This window comes from Haliotis rufescens, unplaced genomic scaffold (assembly GCF_023055435.1).
Source record: "Haliotis rufescens isolate VD_foot unplaced genomic scaffold, xgHalRufe1.0.p SCAF_9, whole genome shotgun sequence".
Taxonomy (NCBI): Eukaryota; Metazoa; Mollusca; class Gastropoda; order Lepetellida; family Haliotidae; genus Haliotis; species Haliotis rufescens.
The window spans coordinates 8,017,473-8,040,046 of record NW_025964383.1 but is presented as its reverse complement, the minus strand read 5'-3'; the positions used below and the strand labels follow the sequence as shown (position 1 = coordinate 8,040,046).

Sequence of the window (22,574 nt, the reverse complement as noted above, 5' to 3'; positions counted from 1 at the left end):
ATGCAGGTGAACATGTGGCCATCTCATACTGGATCCTGTAGATCAGTATACTTCATCTCACACAGAGTGTCATGCAGGTGGACATGTGGCCATCTCATACTGGATCCTGTAGATCAGTATACTTCATCTCACACAGAGTGTCATGCAGGTGAACATGTGGACATCTCATACTGGATCCTGTAGATCAGTATGCTTCACCTCACACAGAGTGTCATGCAGGTGGACATGTGGACGTCTCATACTGGATCCTGTAGATCAGTATACTTCATCTCACACAGAGTGTCATGCAGGTGAACATGTGGCCATCTCATACTGGGTCCTGTAGATCAGTATGCTTCATCTCACACAGAGTGTCATGCAGGTGAACATGTGGCCATCTCATACTGGATCCTGTAGATCAGTATACTTCATCTCACACAGAGTGTCATGCAGGTGGACATGTGGCCATCTCATACTGGATCCTGTAGATCAGTATACTTCATCTCACACAGAGTGTCATGCAGGTGAACATGTGGACATCTCATACTGGATCCTGTAGATCAGTATGCTTCACCTCACACAGAGTGTCATGCAGGTGGACATGTGGACGTCTCATACTGGATCCTGTAGATCAGTATACTTCATCTCACACAGAGTGTCATGCAGGTGAACATGTGGCCATCTCATACTGGATCCTGTAGATCAGTATGCTTCACCTCACACAGAGTGTCATGCAGGTGGACATGTGGACATCTCATACTGGATCCTGTAGATCAGTATGCTTCACCTCACACAGAGTGTCATGCAGGTGGGCATGTGGACATCTCATACTGGATCCTGTAGATCAGTATGCTTCACCTCACACAGAGTGTCATGCAGGTGGACATGTGGACATCTCATACTGGGTCCTGTAGATCAGTATGCTTCACCTCACACAGAGTGTCATGCAGGTGGACACGTGGATATCTCATACTGGGTCCTGTAGATCAGTATACTTCATCTCACACAGAGTGTCATGCAGGTGAACATGTGGCCATCTCATACTGGATCCTGTAGATCAGTATACTTCATCTCACACAGAGTGTCATGCAGGTGGACATGTGGCCATCTCATACTGGATCCTGTAGATCAGTATACTTCATCTCACACAGAGTGTCATGCAGGTGAACATGTGGACATCTCATACTGGATCCTGTAGATCAGTATGCTTCACCTCACACAGAGTGTCATGCAGGTGGACATGTGGACGTCTCATACTGGATCCTGTAGATCAGTATACTTCATCTCACACAGAGTGTCATGCAGGTGAACATGTGGCCATCTCATACTGGATCCTGTAGATCAGTATGCTTCACCTCACACAGAGTGTCATGCAGGTGGACATGTGGACATCTCATACTGGATCCTGTAGATCAGTATGCTTCACCTCACACAGAGTGTCATGCAGGTGGGCATGTGGACATCTCATACTGGATCCTGTAGATCAGTATGCTTCACCTCACACAGAGTGTCATGCAGGTGGACATGTGGACATCTCATACTGGGTCCTGTAGATCAGTATGCTTCACCTCACACAGAGTGTCATGCAGGTGGACACGTGGATATCTCATACTGGATCCTGTTGATCAGTATGCTTCACCTCACACAGAGTGTCATGCAGGTGGACATGTGAACATCTCATACTGGATCCTGTAGATCAGTATGCTTCACCTCACACAGAGTGTCATGCAGGTAGACACGTGGACATCTCATACTGGATTCTGTAGATCAGTATGCTTCACCTCACACAGAGTGTCATGCAGGTGGACATGTGGACATATCATACTGGATCCTGTAGATCAGTATGCTTCACCTCACACAGAGTGTCATGCAGGTGGACATGTGGACATCTCATACTGGATCCTGTAGATCAGTATGCTTCACCTCACACAGAGTGTCATGCAGGTAGACACGTGGACATCTCATACTGGATTCTGTAGATCAGTATGCTTCACCTCACACAGAGTGTCATGCAGGTGGGCATGTGGACATCTCATACTGGATCCTGTTGATCAGTATGCTTCACCTCGCACAGAGTGTCATGCAGGTGGACATGTGGACATCTCATACTGGATCCTGTTGATCAGTATGCTTCACCTCACACAGAGTGTCATGCAGGTGGACATGTGGACATCTCATACTGGATCCTGTTGATCAGTATGCTTCACCTCGCACAGAGTGTCATGCAGGTGGACACGTGGATATCTCATACTGGATCCTGTAGATCAGTATGCTTCACCTCGCACAGAGTGTCATGCAGGTGGACACGTGGATATCTCATACTGGATCCTGTAGATCAGCATGCTTCACCTCACACAGGGCGTCATGCAGGTGGACATCGGGACATCTCATACTGGGTCCTGTAGATCAGTATAATTCACCTCACACAGAGTGTCATGCAGGTGGACATGTGGACATTTCATACTGGATCCTGTGGATCAGTATGCTTCACCTCACACAGAGTGTCATGCAGGTGGACACGTGGATATCTCATACTGGATCCTGTAGATCAGTATGCTTCACCTCGCACAGAGTGTCATGCAGGTGGACACGTGGATATCTCATACTGGATCCTGTAGATCAGTATGCTTCACCTCACACAGAGTGTCATGCAGGTGGACACGTTGATATCTCATACTGGATCCTGTAGATCAGTATGCTTCACCTCGCACAGAGTGTCATGCAGGTGGACACGTGGATATCTCATACTGGATCCTGTAGATCAGTATGCTTCACCTCGCACAGAGTGTCATGCAGGTGGACATGTGGACATCTCATACTGGATCCTGTAGATCAGTATGCTTCACCTCACACAGAGTGTCATGCAGGTGGACACGTGGATATCTCATACTGGATCCTGTAGATCAGTATGCTTCACCTCACACAGAGTGTCATGCAGGTGGACATGTGGACATCTCATACTGGGTCCTGTAGATCAGTATGCTTACCTCGCACAGAGTGTCATGCAGGTGGACACGTTGATATCTCATACTGGATCCTGTAGATCAGCTTGCTTCACCTCACACAGGGCGTCATGCAGGTGGGCATGTGGACATCTCATACTGGATCCTGTAGATCAGTATGCTTCACCTCGCACAGAGTGTCATGCAGGTGGACATGTGGACATCTCATACTGGGTCCTGTAGATCAGTATGCTTACCTCGCACAGAGTGTCATGCAGGTGGACACGTTGATATCTCATACTGGATCCTGTAGATCAGCTTGCTTCACCTCACACAGGGCGTCATGCAGGTGGACATGTGGACATCTCATACTGGATCCTGTAGATCTGTATGCTATACCTCACACAGAGTGTCATGCAGGTGGACATGTGGACATCTCATACTGGGTCCTGTAGATCAGTATGCTATACCTCACACAGAGTGTCATGCAGGTGGACATGTGGACATCTCATACTGGATCCTGTAGATCAGTATGCTTCACCTCACACAGAGTGTCATGCAGGTGGACATGTGGACATCTCATACTGGATCCTGTAGATCAGTATGCTTCACCTCACACAGAGTGTCATGCAGGTAGACACGTGGACATCTCATACTGGATTCTGTAGATCAGTATGCTTCACCTCACACAGAGTGTCATGCAGGTGGGCATGTGGACATCTCATACTGGATCCTGTAGATCAGTATGCTTCACCTCACACAGAGTGTCATGCAGGTGGACATGTGGATATCTCATACTGGATCCTGTAGATCAGTATGCTTCACCTCGCACAGAGTGTCATGCAGATGGGCATGTGGACATCTCATACTGGATCCTGTGGATCATACTCATACTGCGCCCCTTAACAGATCACACAGGGTCACACTGAAGGGTATCTTATAAAGGGTATCCCGCAGATGGATCCGTGTATAGCCTATATGTCTTCTTTGCATAGAAATGCACTTGCTGTTACAAAATATAGTTTAGTTATTTGTATGTTTTGCAGCGGCCACGAAAAAGGTGAGTGGTCGTCCCTTCCCTGGATCCAACGCATTATGAACATTCATATCGATACTCAACACCCCAATCTAAATCCTACACCTACCTCTACCTGCATGGCACGGATTGATGCATGAATGTCATCAGACGAATTCACATTTCAAACTGAAGGCCACACGGGCCCACTGTCGTGCTTGACGTGCTTAATAACCAACATCTTTTTAGTTTGTTGGAAATCTGCGAGTCATATACACTGTGACAATTTCATCTCAAATGGCTTAGTGAACGGATAAAAAGAATGAGACTTGAGAGTGACGTTACTGTATCCATATATAACGCCATTAAGACAGGCATGCTAAAGAAGGCGAGAGGAACTATTTGTACATGAGGAAAACTGAAAGATAGGAGATTATCGATATTTCTAAAGGAAGCCTTTTCTCACGCTTGATATGTCATACAAATTGACAAGGACTCGAGTACAGTAACATTCGGGATTCTTTGGAACACATCGCTCTGATAACCACTCAAGCACACCAACGGCACACCCTAAAAGTGTAGTACCAACACAATCGCTATCTCAGCACTTTATCGTTGTGGTACCTGGTCACACGAGGCAGATTTAAGGATAACAGGTCCAGCCCGTGGAAGGTGAAAATGTAAAGGAAATGAGACAATGAGTCCCTCGTCTTAAAAGCCGGCTCTGCAGTACATCATAAGAAAAGTAGAAAGATTTATTAACAACGACGCAACGACGCTGCTTATTGCAGCGGGTGCTAAGAGCAGTGATATCATGCATATGTCTGGATAACCAGGACAGGTTAATTAATAATACCCGATTTCATTATTTATTAAACCGTAGATCAAGTCCTTGTCAGATTGTATTCCCCCGCCGGAGGTTCTCACCATGTCGCTATATCGGTGCAATAATCTTGAACTCATTTTTGCCTCCTCACCAATGTCACCCATAATTGATTGTAAACGTCCAGTTTCCACCCTTGCCGAACTGCGCTAGAATTTCTGGGCTCGATCGTTGCACGACCAGCGACCATTATGAGTTACGTCCCTTCTATGCCCCTCCAACTGACCAATCAGACTTTTCATATCACTTGCATTTGCTTCAAAGGCAAAAGGGCGGTGCCCAGTCAGGACAGTCTGACCAATAATCAAGAACAATAATGTAATAAAACGGGTCTTACTTTGCAAAGTGCATCAAATCATGTATACACTTGATCAAAAACATGAAAATATTTGGAAAATATCTGTTGCCGCCGAGTTAGCAGTACTCATGCTTTGCAAATCCTGCAATCGACCGAGCCGGATGTCGATTTCGTTACGCGAATTCAAATGGACTATGCATAGACTCTACAGTCCAACCAAGATTCAACTCCATAATTCTGGTCTCGTTTGGCAAGGGTGGAAACTGGACATTTATGGTCAGTTAACTCCCTTGCCTCTAGAAGATGGTTGGATATTGGCTAAAGCGTTTGCTCGGCATGGCACAGTGTTTGAAACCAATTTCCGGTGTTTCCAGTCATGATACGGTTGGAATAGTATCAAGCGCGGCGTAAAATTATACTCACGGCCCTATTTGGTCATGAGGGCTGCCATTTATGTCACCTTAAACAACAGGTATATCAACCGTAGACATGGCCATATTGCTGTATAATTGTTATTTCATTTTTCAAAATAGCAATTAACCTGTAGCCATCTGTCGATAAAATTCAGACCAATTAGAAAATCCAACGTGACGCATTATCCGCCAGTTTTGTCCGTCAACTACGTGTCGGTTGTTATACAGGTAAAGGTGCGGGCCTTCTTGCATATATTTGCTGCACAGTGCAATTGCACACAATCTAAAACTTTCGAGCAATTGGGAAAATTAAAAGGTATCCGGTACTTGTTGTTACCCTGCCTAGCGCTCGGCATTACTACTATAACAAGGACCGGTCGGTTCGGAGTCAGTATACTGTGTCTGAATGGGGTATTTAAATGGCGGACAATGTCACAAAAGACGGACAGGTCAAGCTGTTAAAAAATGATATAATTTTATTGTGTGACGTCAGTGCGCCAACGATACTGTTTTACTTTAATGATTTAACTTCTAACTTAATATTTCTTTATGCTAATAAGTTATGGAAATATGTATGCACATTGTAAATATATAAACATAAAAGAGTAGATGTATGACAATATCATTGATTTACTAATCGGTGTGATTCGTGGTGAATGGTGTTTGACGCCGCAGTAGAAATGTTGCAGCTTAATCACGGCAGAATAAGGTTATAGATGCTGGATTCTTCCTCTTAATCGACACATTCTGCTCCAGCATCTCCACATTGTAGCACGAGAAGTAGATGTGGCAGCTATAGTACCGGTAGTACTATCTGCTCAGGGATTGACGTTTAGCGAAACAGTATACGATAAAACTGAACCACGTAGAAACTGTTAAGACTATTCAGGTCAAATACATTACTGGAGATGTGATAAGAATGTATATGTTTATATGTATAAGAAATTACATTGAGAATGTTTGGTTCAGGACATGCGTGGGAAATTGATGTCCCCTTAAGCTTATGACGGTATAACGCTCGAAAATAGTCATCGTGTTGTGATAGCATAAGTCATAGCTGTGAAAGAATGTCCCTCATAATGTCTGGCCTGAGGTTCTCATAGTAAGTAGTTCACCTGCTGAACAGCCATGCATGACGTAGTCACGCCTACAGCGGTGGAACAAACATATAGTGACCATGTTCACTATACGCTTTGTGGTAGCCAACAAATTAAATCAGTTACATATTTTGAAACAGGATGAAAAACCCTGGGGCATGACACTTTAAATAAGAAACGAGACAATTTCTAATTTCGCCCAGATTTTTTTAACAACATGAACTTTCAATATTGTTGCTAGTGTCCACGGTGTGAAGCTGCTGATGTCATCTCTCTTCACAAGCTACAACCCAGACCAGCGACCAGTGAATGACACCAACTCTATTCTAGACGTATCAGTAACACTAAGCCTGGATAGCTTGCAGGGTCTGGATGAGAAGGATAAGGCGATGGTCCTTCATGGTCAGCTCAAGGTCTCGTGGTCTGATGGTCTTTAAGATGGAAACCTGAAGAATATAACGGCCTTGATCATGTGATGTGAAGCAGAATCATCTGTAGTTACCGGTGTGTGTATCAGGAATTATGTTGGGATAGAAGGATAACCAGTTATGCTGACAGGTTCGTCAGTGTGGGTCATTGGGGTCTCATCCTCTGGTTTGTGGAGGACGTATTTAAGACATCATGTAACGCTGATTTAACTTTCTTCCCCTTTAAACACAGACATGTTTAATGATGCTATCCGCAGGAGAAATAATGAATGACGACGTGAAATTGTCAGCCATTAAAGAGACAACATTGTTCACAAATGTTGCGAGTAATGGACAATGGTTACTCCAGTCGACATTAGTGACAGGTGGAACACTTCTAAGTGTACCATCAAACGAAATAGAGTTTCAGCTTGTGCTGCAACGGTGAGCAACCTTCTACGTTCTAACCATCCTTCTGCCGGCTATGCTGCTCTCTCTACTTACTGCATCAGCTGATCTGGTTCCACCAAACTCAGGTGAGAGGCTCAACTTGTGCTCCATCCTGTTATTGTCCTTTTTCCTGTTCCACGTGCTTCTCATAGATATAATGGCATCTGCCCTCAACAACCTGACCTGTCTCAGTATCTACCTCAACGTACAACTAGCCTTTACGGCTGGTGCAGAGTTCGTCACTGCCATAATCACCAGGATGTGTCAGTCTTACACTAACGTGCCTAGATGGTTACAGTCAGGCGTTTCTCCACTCAGTTGTCTTCTGTGCAGACAGAATGGAAAACCTTGAAATACAGGACAAGGTTGAACCCTACGTGGCGTAACCACTTTCTTGTCAGTGAAGGCGAGACATTACCGAAGCAGTCAGGTGAGATGGAGTTGGAGTGGATAGACGTTGCGCAAGTAACAGATAGGATTTTCTTTGTCCTTTGCCTGTCTGTAACAAGTCTGTGCACCACAGCCTGTATTTCACTTAGGATCATTTCTGGTGTCCCCCGCCTTGATATTGCTGGAATATTGCTAAAAGCGGCGTAAAACCATACTCACTCACTCACTCACAGGATCAAATTTTGATGATATAAAATTATTATCCAACTACTAAAAATGGATATATTGTTGTACACAATGTTCGGGTAACTCCAAAAAGGTCTCATTTTCATGATGAACGGACAAGGGCGTTCAGTCATGACACGTGGTGCACGAAGTGCTTGAAAATCTGTGTGGTATATGGTGATAGAATCGTTGCAAAACATGATCAGAGAGCACAACATAATTTGCATCAAAGACGTTGTTTGCTAACCGAAGAACCGAAGAATTAGGGAGACGTCATCACTGGTGACTGCCACCACACTCAGATATGACTTACGGAACACCAGTCCCTCCACTTCACTTTCTAAAAGATTTTGTGACTACAGTAAACTACGGTTATAAGGAACAAGCTCATAACGAACTGACGGATATAACGAACTTACTTTTTTGGACCCGACTATTTGTTGTAGTTACACTTATATATACTTATAACGAACTACGGTTATAGCGAACTAAGAATAGTAGTCCCTGTGAGTTCGTTGTAACCGTAGTTAACTATAATGCCCTGGAATGATTCGCCACCAAACCTTCGTTTCGGAAGTATCTCTTATCGCGAAATTGGGAAAGGATATCTCTCACTAATGAGTGCAATCTAATCGCACAGCTATACATAGCAGTGTTTCTTTCAAATAACGTTCAAACTGAATGAGCCCAGGGTATTTATAACAATAGAATAAAGATGCAACAGTTATATGTTTGACACATGTACTTTCAACCTGACGATACTGTCACTCAACATGTATTTCTTCTTTTCAGTGGTTGTTTATGTTGATTGAATGGAATCATTACTCAGATCTTGTAACTCATATGATTCTCAAACTGTAACGCAAGGTAAGATACTAATAGTGTATCCTTCATGTTATATATAGCATATAGTACTATGTCTGAAACTGATATAAAGAAGATGATGGACTAACGTGGACTTTATTATTTTATTATATATTACATGTACACCGAGTGAACATTAACCTCATGATGGCGGCAATAGTGTAATTATTGAGGGACATATAATAACCTTTGTGAAATGATATATGCTAAACCCCCCCTGTAGTGGTTGCCTGGTTCGGCTTGAACTGACACGATGTCACCATGACAAAGGCTGATGATATCATTGAAATGGCTGCAAGCAGGAACGGGGTTGTGTAAGAACTGGTGGCATCATATATCCAACCTGTGGAGAAACACATAAAGATTGATTATGGTGCATAGTGACGAAGTCAAAGAAGAAGTAAAATGTCTCTGGAAATGATTCAAACGTTGCATACATATTGTTGAAGTACGGCTGTGTCATTCTGTACTGTAAGTAAACACATCCGATCCTGAGAGTTAACCCCTTTACATAGAAACTAATGTGTACCCTATGCTAGAATGTTACCGGACGAGTTCACCTCATACATTTCGACATATTGTTTAGTTTTTCCTTGAGTTAGTCCTGATGAATGTTTTAAATATGTTTCTAGACTATTCTCGGTGTTACTTACTATCTCGGTAACGTACATATGCAGTTTCAAATCTTTTGTTTAAAATTTACTTCAACAACTGTTTTTGTTCCGTTGGGATTCAAGGTTGAAATAGACTTCAGAAAGCCTCTTTTACTATCTCACCTGCCGTTGGAGCTCCTATGAGAGATCCCATAGCTGTGATCACTGTGTAAAAGCCAACAGAGAAGGAGAAGCTGTCGGAGCCTGCCATCTCCAGCAGTATGGATGGCATGAGTGCGCCACCTATGCTAGCATTACTCGCTCCAAACACTACCATATAGGCGTATAGAACAGGAAGAGGAACATTGAACAAGAATAGAAACGTTGCCAAACCACCTATTCCACACACAAATATATGGAGTTTGATAGGGTTCATTCTGATTTTCGTTATCACAACTCCGTGAAGCAATTTACCACATGCCATTGATAATGCGTTGACGGTATACAGCATTGCAGCTCCATAGCTATCTGTAATGTTATTCTCCATGGCATAGGCTGACAAATGTCCCAGTATAATTCCAGCCCCAAAGAGATACAAGGTACCACTCAGTACGTATAGGTAATAATGTCGACTCTTTAAAAAGTAATGATTTTCGAGAAAGGTTGTTTGCAAACTTATATCTTTCAGTGCAACTGTCTTTTCTGTTTTTGGTGAGATACCATGTAATAATGAATCAGTCTTCCCATCATTTATCTCTGAACCAGTATCTCCATGTCTGTTCGATTCGTCTGTCTCCTGTGCTATGGGTGTCTCTACTTGTGGACGTATATGGGGTCCTGGAAATACTGCAGCAATGACAATGATGTTGAGTTCCACTCCTGCCAGAATGAGGAACATTCCTCTCCAGGAGAAGATATCAATGAGGAGCTGCAGCACAGGTGGGTAGATCATGATCCCTAAGTTGGCAATAAATGCACTCACCCCGAACACCAAGTTAACGTTAGTGGTGAACATTTCTTTCACAGCTTCCAAGCACCCGATATAACACAGACCTGCTCCAAACCCTGTATTGAAAATTGCGATTATCAGTACTCAAACTCGGGGTGTAGTAGTCTGCACATTTGTAAATGTAATCTATAGGACCATAAGAACAATGTGAAAACAAAATTAGATCAGTGTAGATTGAGAGGTTTGATTCAAAGTTAAAGTAAATTTCGACATGTAAGAAATCGGATATAATTTTAACGTACTTGATGGTTTATGAATTTTTTTCGTTTTTTTTTTAAGTCATTCACAGTTCATAGGAGACAATTATTTGCTTGATATGATTTAAAAATCCACAGTCAGTGGCGAATCGTACCCGCGAGCATTCCATATGTGACGAACAAGTGAGCGATGTGAGTGGTCCACATACTGGTCAGCAGTCCACCAGACAGGATGATCCCTCCTGTCACGGTGACCAGTCGACTGCCGAAACGATGCATCACCAAACCTCCAACTGCACCTAAAACGGGGCAGATTCCATGGGTTGAATATGATTGATATTGCTTTGGTCGAAGAGGAAAGAGGGGACAGGAGAAAATATTATGCCTGGCACATAAATTAGTACAGCCATATGTTTGTTGGGTCTGGTTTCACAATTGGGCATGCTTCAATCAAATGACTTGCTGATAATTGACATCGAGTATAGAGAAGTCATCAAATGTTTTGCCTAAGAGGGTCACCAAAGTATATTGATCGGTCGTATGCTGTTCAGAAAAAACACACTACACAAACATACCACACACACACACACACACACACACACACACACACACACACACACACACACACACACACACACACACACACACACACAGGTGCATTCACGTCGCTATATGGGTGAAATAATCTATCACGCAACGTTAAACACTATTTTACCTCACTATCACTTACAATTAAAAGGTTCGTAGCTCACGAACATTCTTCTGGGTTTACATATGTTTTGATCATCGTAAGTACAGAAACAAAACGTGTCTCGAAATGTTTTAATTTGTGTTTTGGGGTTGTTTTTTTAGTTAAGAGATGTTGTGTGTCGGAATAGAGTTGGCAATAATAATACTATGTTCCAGAGCTCATGATTAGAGAAAATATTTCGAAGAACATTCTTGACTCACATTAAAATTGTCCTCCGTTAGGATACGGGGCTAGAATACGACCATGGCAAGCCATGCTTTTCATGCCAGGCAGCAGGATAGATCGGGTGTCAGGCTTGGTGACTTGAATGACTGCCTGTAATTGAACGTTGCTATGGACGTCGCTCATGATATCAATCACTGATTTTTCATCCAATTATTGAGTGAGTCGTAAAAGAACAAACTAGAATTATCGATCAGCACACGACGGTACCTGTTATGCAGCTCGTGAAGTACTGGAGTGACGTGATCCATGACGTCACGGCCGCACTTTGCTGGAAGGCGTCCCTGAAGGCGACGTACAGGATGCCGGGTGTGTACCACAAGCCACAGAAGAGAAGACGCACAGACGAAGCAGCCACGAGGACAACCAGATCATGGCCCAGATGACGGCAGCAGCGTGACATGGTAACCATGAGAGAGGTAACCCAGTCAATCTGTCAAAAGTTGATTGATTCTTCACTGTATTATCTGTCACGAAGAGTCACACATTTGGGAACAAAAGACTTGGTTCTGAAAAAAAACATCAGCAGATATTATTATAACCTCCACGAGACCCATGTCGCCTATCCGTTTACTTACTTCTTTAAACGGACACACCGCAAAGAATGTCACTGCGGAATTCTTTTACTGAGTCCCCGTTATATAATTTAATTCCCTCATTCCAAAGCACACATTCTTCTCTACGTGTGTTTAGCATGGCCATTAATTTAGACAGCTGGTTTCCTTAGGCTCCATTTTCGGGGTTCGCCAAGAGAACCATTGATCTCATTATTATGGACACGGGCGGCCGACCACTTAATATTCTTCTGTGTGGATGTGGATGTGTGTGGTTGTTTAATGTTTGATGTTTTACGCCGCACTCAGCAATATCCCAGCTACATGACGTCGGTCTGTAAATAATCGAGTGTGGACCTCAGCCTTATCAAGACATCAGCCGCATAACGACACCAATGTCATCAAAACATCAGCCTCATCAAGACATCAGCCTCACCATGATATCAGCCTCATCACAACATCAGCCTCATCAAGACATCAGTGTCATCAAGACATCACCATCATCATGACATCAGCCTTATTATGACATCAGCCTCATCACAACATCAGCCTCATCAAGACATCAGCCGCATCAAGACATCAGCCTTAATATGACATCAGTCTCACCAAGACATCAGTGTCATCAAGACATCACCATCACCATCACATCAGTGTCATCAAGACATAAGCCTCATCAAGACATCAGCCGCATCAAGACACCAGTGTCATCAATACATTAGCTTCATCATGACATAAGCCGCATCAAGACATCAGCCGCATCATGACATCAGCCGTATCATGACATCAGTCACGGTGTCATCAAGACATTAGCTTCATCATGACATCAGCCGCATCAAGACATCAGCCGCATCATGACATCAGTGTCATTAATACACTAGTTTCATCATGACATCAGTGTCATCAATACATTAGCTTCATCATGACATCAGCCGCATCAAGACATCAGCCGCATCAAGACATTAGCCTCATCAAGACATCAGCCGCATCAAGACATCAGCCGAATCATGACATCATTGTCATCAATACTTGAGCTTCATCATGACATCAGCCGCATAAAGACGTCAGCCGCATCAATACATCAGCCGCATCAAAACATCAGCCGCATCACGACATCAGCCGCATCAAGACATCAGCCGCATCAAGACATCAGCGTCATCAAGACATTAGCCTCATCAAGACATCAGCCGCATTAAGACATCAGCCGCACCATGGCATCATTGTCATCAATACATTAGCTTCATCATGACATCAGCTGCATCAAGACATCAGACGCGAATGTCATCAGTGTCATCAATACTTTAGCTTCATCATGACATCAGCCGCATCAAGACGTCAGCGTCATCAAGACATTAGCCTCATCAAGACATCAGCCGCGTCAAGTCATCAGCCGCATCATGACATCATTGTCATCAATACTTTAGCTTCATCATGACATCAGCCGCATCAAGACATCAGCCGCCTCAAGACATCAGCCTCATCAAGACATCAGCTGCATCATGACATCAACCGCATCATGACAGCAGCCTCATCAAGACATCAGTGTCCTAAAGGCATCAGCCGCATCAAGACATAAGCCACACCATGACATCAGCCTCATCAAGATATCACCGCATCAAGACATCAGCTGCATCAAGACATCAGCCTCATCAAGACATCAGCCGCATCACGACATCAGCCTCATCAAGATATCAGCCGCATCAAGACATCAGCTGCATCAAGACATCAGCCGAATCAAGACATCAGCCGAATCAAGACATCAGACGCATCATGACATCAGTATCATCAAGTCATCAGCCTCATCAAGACATCAGCCTCATTAAGACATCAGCCTCATCAAGACATCAATCCCAGTATGACATCAGTCCAAACACGTGTTTATAAAGGCTTATCAACTGTCGTCAACATCTTTCACCTCTGTTAATGTTAAAGTACCCTCTAAAGATATAGATTGTGTTTTAGACATGGCTACGTAGACAACGTTGTTCCACCGTAAGACTACAAACATCTGGATACTCTCAGTGCATGCATGTGTTAGGAGATAATTCACTTAACAATCCTTCATGATTCACCCATTGTGTTGACCCATATTGCAATTATCATGAAAAAACATTCCACTTCATGATGTCACAGAACATCGTTTTGCCAACACAAGCTAAAAGTGAAGCCTTTTCTATGTTCAAAATATCCAACAAAGACTCGTTTTTCGTGTTTTTTTATGGTTGTATTGTATATATAGAAAGTCATAGTTTCACGTATTTAAAGAAAACACGTTGGTGAGAGTGAAGTCATTTTCCTTCTTTACTCACAGCATGGCCTCTTTCACCAACATCTATTCCGCCTTGGTAAGGGTAATCAAAACAACTAAAACCTCACAAATGAATCATTGAATGTGTTGAGATCAAAAGAACAATATATATCCTCATGTAATTGGTTTTCGAGCACATAAAAGACATATGGCCCCGCCCTGACATCGAATGAACAGATATAGAACCAAAGTTTTATCTAACCTGTTAAATCTGAAAGGATTCGATGCGGGGGCGACGTGCTTGGTTTGGGGTCAGGTTTATTTTGCCAGTTCAGGTCATAACAGCCAGAGTGTCGAAAGGATAACTCCAACATGCCCGGAGGATCCTGAAGATTCTTTGGAGTCAATGCTAATGAGTAGGCGTGACAGGCCAAGTGAAAAATTGAATGTGAGGCCATAACGTGACCGCGCATGAACTTGCATCCATCGTTGTTCTCAAAACGGCACGAAACAGCCGACATCCATGGGCTGCAACAGGTGGGATGTGTGCGTAAAAATAAGAATTCGACCGGACAGAATCTGAGGCTAGTCCTGTCGTTCCATGTGACAACACCTCCATTGGTTTCTCATGCATACATTTTCCCTTGAAAATATTAAATATAGGTATCGATGTTCCTACAGCGCTACCACATCCGAGGATGGTCGGGGTACTTGACTTGGGACGGCATATGGCGTAGTTGAATGATACAATGCGGGGTGGGGTGTGCTGTTCCACTTCCCATTTTCATCTACGTTAAAGATGCGATGTGGGCTGTCTTTCAAGTCTTGCGGCTGGGATTTTATAGAAAAAGTCCAAGAAATTGCTTGAAAAAAATAATTTCAGTCTGTTACAAAAAGGTCTGCCCCATAAAAATACATTGTTTCAATATTCTTTTACAAATATATTTAGGCTCATCGTTATTATGAAAATAATATCTTATTTTGCAATTGCAGCTGAAAAGAAATATCCAGTCTCCATACAAAATCAAATGTTTGGTTCCTAATGTTCGGTATCTATCTTGTTGCTCAACGGAAGAATATCAACATACCCGGTGATGTTAATGTTTAGCTAAAATGGCACGATGCTTCAAAAAAGGCACCAAGCTATAACGGCACCTGAGCGAAAACGGCATATGACTGTTACACAGTCAGGGTCAAGTGTGCCCGAACGCGTCTGACAGCACTAATGTTGGAAGTTTAACAGCTTCTTTTAACTAGCTAGTATGTCCTTACAGTCGTACATTTAACGATTCTTGTTTTACATTTATCCTTGACCAACCATGCTCGCAGGCCCACGGGTGCTGCTCATTGCTCTGTGGTAAGAGCGTTATAGTTAAAACGCTACAACAGACTTGGTAATCACGGCCCATGCGTCGGCATGATCAAATCATTTAATCTGCTGTTACTGGTAACCCTCGGCACCTACCTATATAGCCTCACACAAGGTCTGACAGTCCAGTCTATAGTCGTCCTTTTTCATCGCTTGCATCGCTTCCTGAAAACCTGGATATGTATCGCTACAGATTTTCTGAACGATCCCAGCCGCGAATCTGCGAATCAATGCCTCGTCCATTCCTACACATTATCGGCATTGCCACTGGCGTGATGCCAACAACAGCGACCAGATTCTAGCGCATGCGCGGCAAAGCTTTCGTAACTGCCCTGGTTACGAAAATAACCCGCTTCCCATTTTGCCAAGGTAATTGAATTACATCATAAGAATTATTAGTGGGTCCGAGTGAGAAATATATGTTCAGATTAACTTTCGTAAACATTGTGCATGCTTGCCTCCATGGTATTGATTTGCTGGCTTGTGTTTACAATGTCGGGCCAGATCGATCAAAACCTCGGAACGAATCATTCATGAGCAGCCCGACGTTCCGGGATAAGCGGAATGGCGACTCATGCACCTCTTGAATGATTTCATCTTAGCATATCAACATTGTTCTATAATGATTCTATAATTCCCAGGGAGTTCAGACTGACGAAAATGAACGCATACACACCGTCTGATCGGGGGGAAACAGAAGCGCATTTGAGCAGTTATTGACTGGAAGACTACTATTTAGAATATTTAGATTTATATTTCATTCTTGACAAAATTATTTCAGAGATTTGCAACCCTTACACACAAGAAGTAGGCCTACCTCGGGAAACTTGCCAGTGTATTCGACAATAGCTACTTGCGGGTGAACTGGAGTGCGGCCGGCGGGGAACTGCTCAATCCAGGTCACCCGCTTATGATGGTCAGCACATCGTTTCAGTTTGTTATATTAGCGTTTAACAATTATTTGGCGGCTGTATTGCCATCGGTACTCTCATACTTTTTTTCATTTCACAATACATTCCTTCCTTTTGCTTTTGGTATGTAAATTTGCCATTGACAAAATGATAAAAATGTTTCTTTGTAGACCCCTTTCCCCACACATCACAATCATCTACAAATTTACTTCGACTGGACATCGATCTGCGGGATATATTCTGAGAGTTGTCACAGATAAAGTTTCGTTTTCTTTTATTCCTACAGGAATCTCAGACTGAATGTTTTTTGCATTGATTATTGTCTGACACAACTCCGGTACGTCCATGAACCTTCCACTGTTGGATAGGGAACCACGGACACTTGGTGATGAATCCTGTAGGGACAGCTCATCATTACTTGGAGTGAGAGATGAATGTCCTCACTCGTAGGTCTATGGCTCTGATTTCTGACCCAAAGACACCAATACTGACAGCGTTGAACAGACAGTTCCCGTTTCCTGTCACCTTCAGTGGACTCTCCGGCATCTTACCCCCGTACTGTTGAATACTTGACGCAGCAATATCATAAATAGAACTTGTGGTCACGCTTTTCGGTTTGTTATTTACAGTCAGTTCTGGCAAATTGGAAACCAGGGCTTGGACTTCCGTGGTGAGACTGTCAATACCTTTAAAATAACAAAAAAAAACGCAAGTTTAGGCGATTGCAGATGGGTTAGTATATACTATATACTAAGTAGTGAGTAGTGGCAGTAATTGGATTAACCGACACCATTAATTAATGTTATTATAACAAATTGGTGGTTTGATGAATTGCGTATTGCTTGATTCTCTCCGACAATGTCATAAAATACTTTCCATGTAAAACTGTATTCCAAAACTAACATCTAAATTAAAAACTTAGTAGAGTGTAGATCTTGCATAGTGTTATATATTATTATTGTTCTGCACAAAGATGTTTAATTAAAACGAACTATCTAAATCAACAACAAAAAAGTGCAAAGCGTCGGGGGTTTAACTTACCGAGGGATGTAGCTTCCTTAAGTTTGTCCAGTACAGCACTGTAGTTGAATCTGCACGATTTTCAGCAATACTCCCCATTGCTGGCAGACAATTCTTCAGACTTTTTATCTGTGAGTCCCTCACAATTAATGTGGTGCCACGCCTTGCACTGCTCACAAAACACGCCCTTACGACAACCACGGTTGCGCACCCGGCAAGGGTTGCTGATTGTCCTGGTGGATTTCTCTTCCACAACGAAACAATCCCATTGTCGAGGTTTTCGGTTTCTACGAAATTCCATGATTGCGAATTATTACTCTCTCTGATAGCAATTTCAGATTGTAATGCTACAGTAAGTACGTACTTACTTACTTACTTATATTGGAGATTAAGATTTTGGCGTGTGTGTGTGCGTGTGCGTGCGAGCGTGCGTGTTCATAACCCAACCCAACATTGTGTTAGTATATGTCTTATTTTACCTTACCCAGATCATGACGTTATAATTTGCTTATATGTCTAAGTGTCTCGTAGACCATACCTGGTCGGATGTTATATTTTACTGTTCGTGTACGTGTTTTAGTATGAAGTGTATATAACATGTGACACTATAATAAACATTAACTCTCTCTCTCTCTCTCTCTCTCTCTCTCTCTCTCTCTCTCTCTCTCTCTCTCTCTCTCTCTCTCTCTCTCTCTCTCTCTCTCTCTCTCTCTCTCTCTCTCTCTCTCTCTCTCTCTCTCTCTCTCTCTCTCTCTCTCTCTCTCTCTCTCTGGCGTGCGCTTTCCGACTGCAAGCGTATGTCGCACACGGGCCCGGCCAGGCCATTTAATGTGTTTCCGAAAAGGGGAAAGGTGAGTTTGTGCAACCCAGGAAGGGGGCTTTAAGGTTTGCTTTTATAGTAATTTTGAAATTTCGAGATTTGGAATAAATGCCAAGAGTGGATGGAGGACGAACTAAGGGAGCTGTGTGTGTTGGGTGGTTGTTAGGTAAGGTAGTTTTGGTTTTAATATTTTATTTGGGGTTTGAATGCGACTAATAGGTCATGTTTTAATTAGGTATATGCCTAAGGCTTTAAACTTTTCTATAAAAAAATTTGGATTTAGGAATGATTCTAGTGTAAGTGCGGTTTTAAGATTTAGGGTGGTCTGTAGTGTTGTTCGATGTGTTTGGTAGTGTGTGCAGTGAATGGGTACGTGTTCTGGTGTTTCTTGTTGTTAGCAATGTGGGCAGTTTCCTGTTGTGTGTACATTAGCTATTTAACGGTGATTATTTAGTTTGGTGTGGCCTGTTTGTAGTTTAGTAATTATTCTGTGGATGTTTTTGGATGGGTGTAGTATTTTTAGTTTAGTTAGGTTTTTTTTAGTACTCTCCTGGTTTGGCTATTTGAGTTTTGGTATATATTTTGCCATTTTTTGTTGATTTTTTGTTTTGGTGACACTTTTGATTTCTGACTTTGAGCTGGGTAAGTTTGCGTAAATTATGAGGTAAATGCAATAAGTAGTCTTCTACTGAGAGGATATCTTTATACAGATTATAATAGTGTCCTTTTGAGGAATTTACTTTACTACTCCCCCAGCTTTGTAAAAATTGATCTATAAGGACAGTTTTGACGTTAGCCTTTATTCGTTGTACACTGGGAAATTCCTGAGACAACCAAATGTGATTCAGACCTGTACTTTGTAAAATACGTTGGATTCCGTTTACAAGTGGGAACTTAAACTCTGGGTGGGCAATTTGGAGTTTGAACATAAGTTTGTACATTATACCTGACAATTTGGTTTCTGATAGAACTAATTTACACCAATATGATACCATTCTTAACTTAACATGGATGTTTAATGGGTATCTCCCTAATTCCCCGTACACCATGAAATCAGGGGTAGTTTGCTTAACCTTCAAAATATATTTACAATATCTTAAATGAACACGTTCCAGAATAACAGTATTTTCGAAGACCCAAACTTAGGATCCATACAACAATAGAGGTTGAACAAGATAGTCAAACAGTTTAAGTTGACAGTCATTTGGTACTTCTAATACTCGTATTTTTCTAAAAATAGCGAACATTGCTCTGGAAGATTGGTCAGATAACCGTTTAATGGCTTTACAAAATCGACCGTTGCTTGAAATTAATATGCCCAGAAAGACATAATTGTTTTTCGATAAGTAGAATCGTATCTTGAAGTCTAAATGTACGGGCAATTTTAAAAGATCGTTTAGCAAAAGCTACAATTTTTTTTTTAGCAGTGTTTACCTTGAGTTTCCAGTGATTACAAGAGTTTTCAAATACGTTTAAACATAGTTTCAGGTCGGAAGGTGTCTCGGACATTAGGACTGTATCATCCGCGTAATGAATTACGAATAGCTTGATAAAACTTCCAATTTCTTTTAGAACATAATCATTTACTTTTTCAAGCCCAATAACGCCGTTATCTGACAAAAAAGACTCAAGGTCATTTAGATAAAGGGCAAAGAGAAACACATGATTTTATGTGTTTGTACATGTTATTGATAACATTAAAGCATTTACCAGTGATATTACTTTGAATCATTTTGTACCATAGGCCACAACGCCAAACCGTATCGAAGGCCTTACTAAAATCAACAAAAACACAATACAGCCTCTTATTACGGTTTAAGTATACATCTACGAGTGCTTTTGATATATATATATATATATATATATATATATATATATATATATATATATATATTGATGTATATATATATACTGATATATATTATCAGTAGTTGAGTAGTTTTTCCTGAACCCGGCTTGGGCTTTGCCAATTAGGTCAACGTGGTAAGCTTGTAGTCGATTATTCAAAATGGAGGTGAAATCTTCACCCAAGCAACTTATAATTGATGTGCCCCTAAAGCTATCTGGATCCCCAGGATCGCCTTTGTTTTTGTGAATGGGCCTAATCATGCCAACAAGCTAGGTTTCAGGTAAAACACCATTGTCAGGGATTAGTTAAACAATGTTACATAAACAGCCAACATGAGGTGAATAGAAGCTTTGATGTACTCATTACATATGTTATCTAATCCACAGGCTTTGTTGGTTTTAAGACCATTGACTGCAGAAAGGATTTCGTCACGAGTAATTGCACAATCTATCCCCTGTTCCTTATCATAGCCGAGACGGCCATTAACGATATAAATTCCAGTATTCTTAAATAAGTCTAACACATTAAATGGCCTGGCCGGGCCCGTGTGCGAAATACGCATCAGTCGGAAAGTGCACGTTAAATCTCCAAGTAAGTAAGTAAGTAAGTAATAAGTCTAACAGCTTCCTCCCGTAGTTGTTAGACGATTTTTCCGTTGCAGCACGGTCAAGTGAGATATTTAGATTTTCAAGTACTTGAATACTCGAGTATAATAGTCAATATTGTCTTTCGTTACGAAATCCTTTCTTGCATTAAAGTCACCCGTTACGCAAATATAGTCAGAATGAGTAGAGACGTTGATTATATCATCCTCAAGAGTAAGAAAGTGGTCAGGTGAGGCGTATCGACTGTTCTCAGGGGGTATGTAGACACATCCAAGATATGCAGCATTATCTACCGGGAGTAGGTCTTTTGAGAGCAGACACCATGTTATTGTGTCGTTTGATTTGTCTAATACATGCACATGTTTCTCAATAGGCTGACGAACAGCGACTATGATGCCGCCTGATGTCCTGCAGTAATAATCATTCTTTCTGTTATTCATAAAGATAGAGAATCAGGGTATATTTATATCGTCAGCATCACATGTTTTGGTCTCGGTGAAACACAGAATGCATATGTCATACTGTAATACTTTGTGCATGAAATCAGTGTTTAGCAGTCGTGACTTCAGACCACATACATTAAGGGATAACACATTTAACTTACAACATATATACAAGGGATCTGTAAGAGGGGAGGGTTCTGTTGACGTACGCTCCGCGTCTTCCTAGCTCCCCGTCGACGATGTCGTTCCGCTCGGTTTAGCTCTCAGTTTGTCAACATTATGAGGCTTCGCACTGCTTCGCGCCTGACTGGATACAGTTTTCTTCCCCTCTCCTATATCTCCTTAGGAAACTGCTCGTTGACATAGTACTGTGTTCCCCTGAGATGTTTGTACGCCGCTCTCCATCTCTGATAGTTTCAGGTGAGCAACGTGAAAAATTAGACGGTATTCGTGATTCTTGGGAGGAGGAGGTGGGCACCCTAATTAACGACACATTATTATAATTAATACAGGAACACTATTTTTCACTTTATTCTTTAGTATCATTCTCCAGGACGCTGCAACAAGATGCTCCCCGACTTTGCCCGGACGCTATAGTACCGGACGTTTTACATTCAGTGAACCATCTGGGGCCACGCATGAACTTTTGAAAACGTCTGTCTTTCAGTATTACTTATGAAATAGTATACAGACTATGACACTATAACAGAACGTTAATTTTGTTCCGTAAGCACATTTACATTGTATCCTTCAAAGCCTACGTTACGAATACCTCGCCAGTTCGAATAAAATAAAATCGTATTTGCTTCGCATATTCACCATTTAAAAAGAATAGGGGTGTATGTACTTTCTTTTCCAGCAATATGTTATTTTGTATAATCAATACAAGAACACAATTATATAGAATACACTTTATTATTTAGTATCATTCTCCCGGACGCTCCCTGGCATTGCCCGGACGCTCCCGGACGTTTCCGGACGCTCCCGGACATTTCCGGACGCCCCCGGGCGTTATTTAGTAGG

General features: G+C 42.1%; 1 protein-coding gene across 4 annotated transcripts; it reads right to left on the bottom strand.

Moving 5' to 3' along the window:
• Positions 1-9,092: 9,092 nt before the first annotated feature.
• On the bottom strand, positions 9,093-16,679 carry LOC124124765 (monocarboxylate transporter 12-like). Of its 4 annotated transcripts, XM_048391395.1 has the most exons (6): positions 16,000-16,677; positions 11,946-15,365; positions 11,714-11,828; positions 10,918-11,061; positions 9,740-10,621; positions 9,093-9,306 (listed from the first exon to the last, which is right to left on the bottom strand). In XM_048391395.1, exons 4-6 carry the CDS (start codon positions 11,039-11,041, stop codon positions 9,170-9,172), a joined length of 1,143 nt encoding a protein of 380 aa, XP_048247352.1. In that variant the 5' UTR covers positions 11,042-11,061; positions 11,714-11,828; positions 11,946-15,365; positions 16,000-16,677; the 3' UTR covers positions 9,093-9,169. The 4 variants fall into 4 exon arrangements, with proteins under 4 accessions (XP_048247352.1, XP_048247350.1, XP_048247351.1 ...); XM_048391393.1 differs by lacking the exon at positions 11,714-11,828 and having other exon boundaries at positions 16,000-16,679; XM_048391394.1 differs by lacking the exon at positions 11,714-11,828 and having other exon boundaries at positions 11,946-12,244; positions 16,000-16,679.
• Between the last annotated feature and the right edge of the window lie 5,895 nt (positions 16,680-22,574).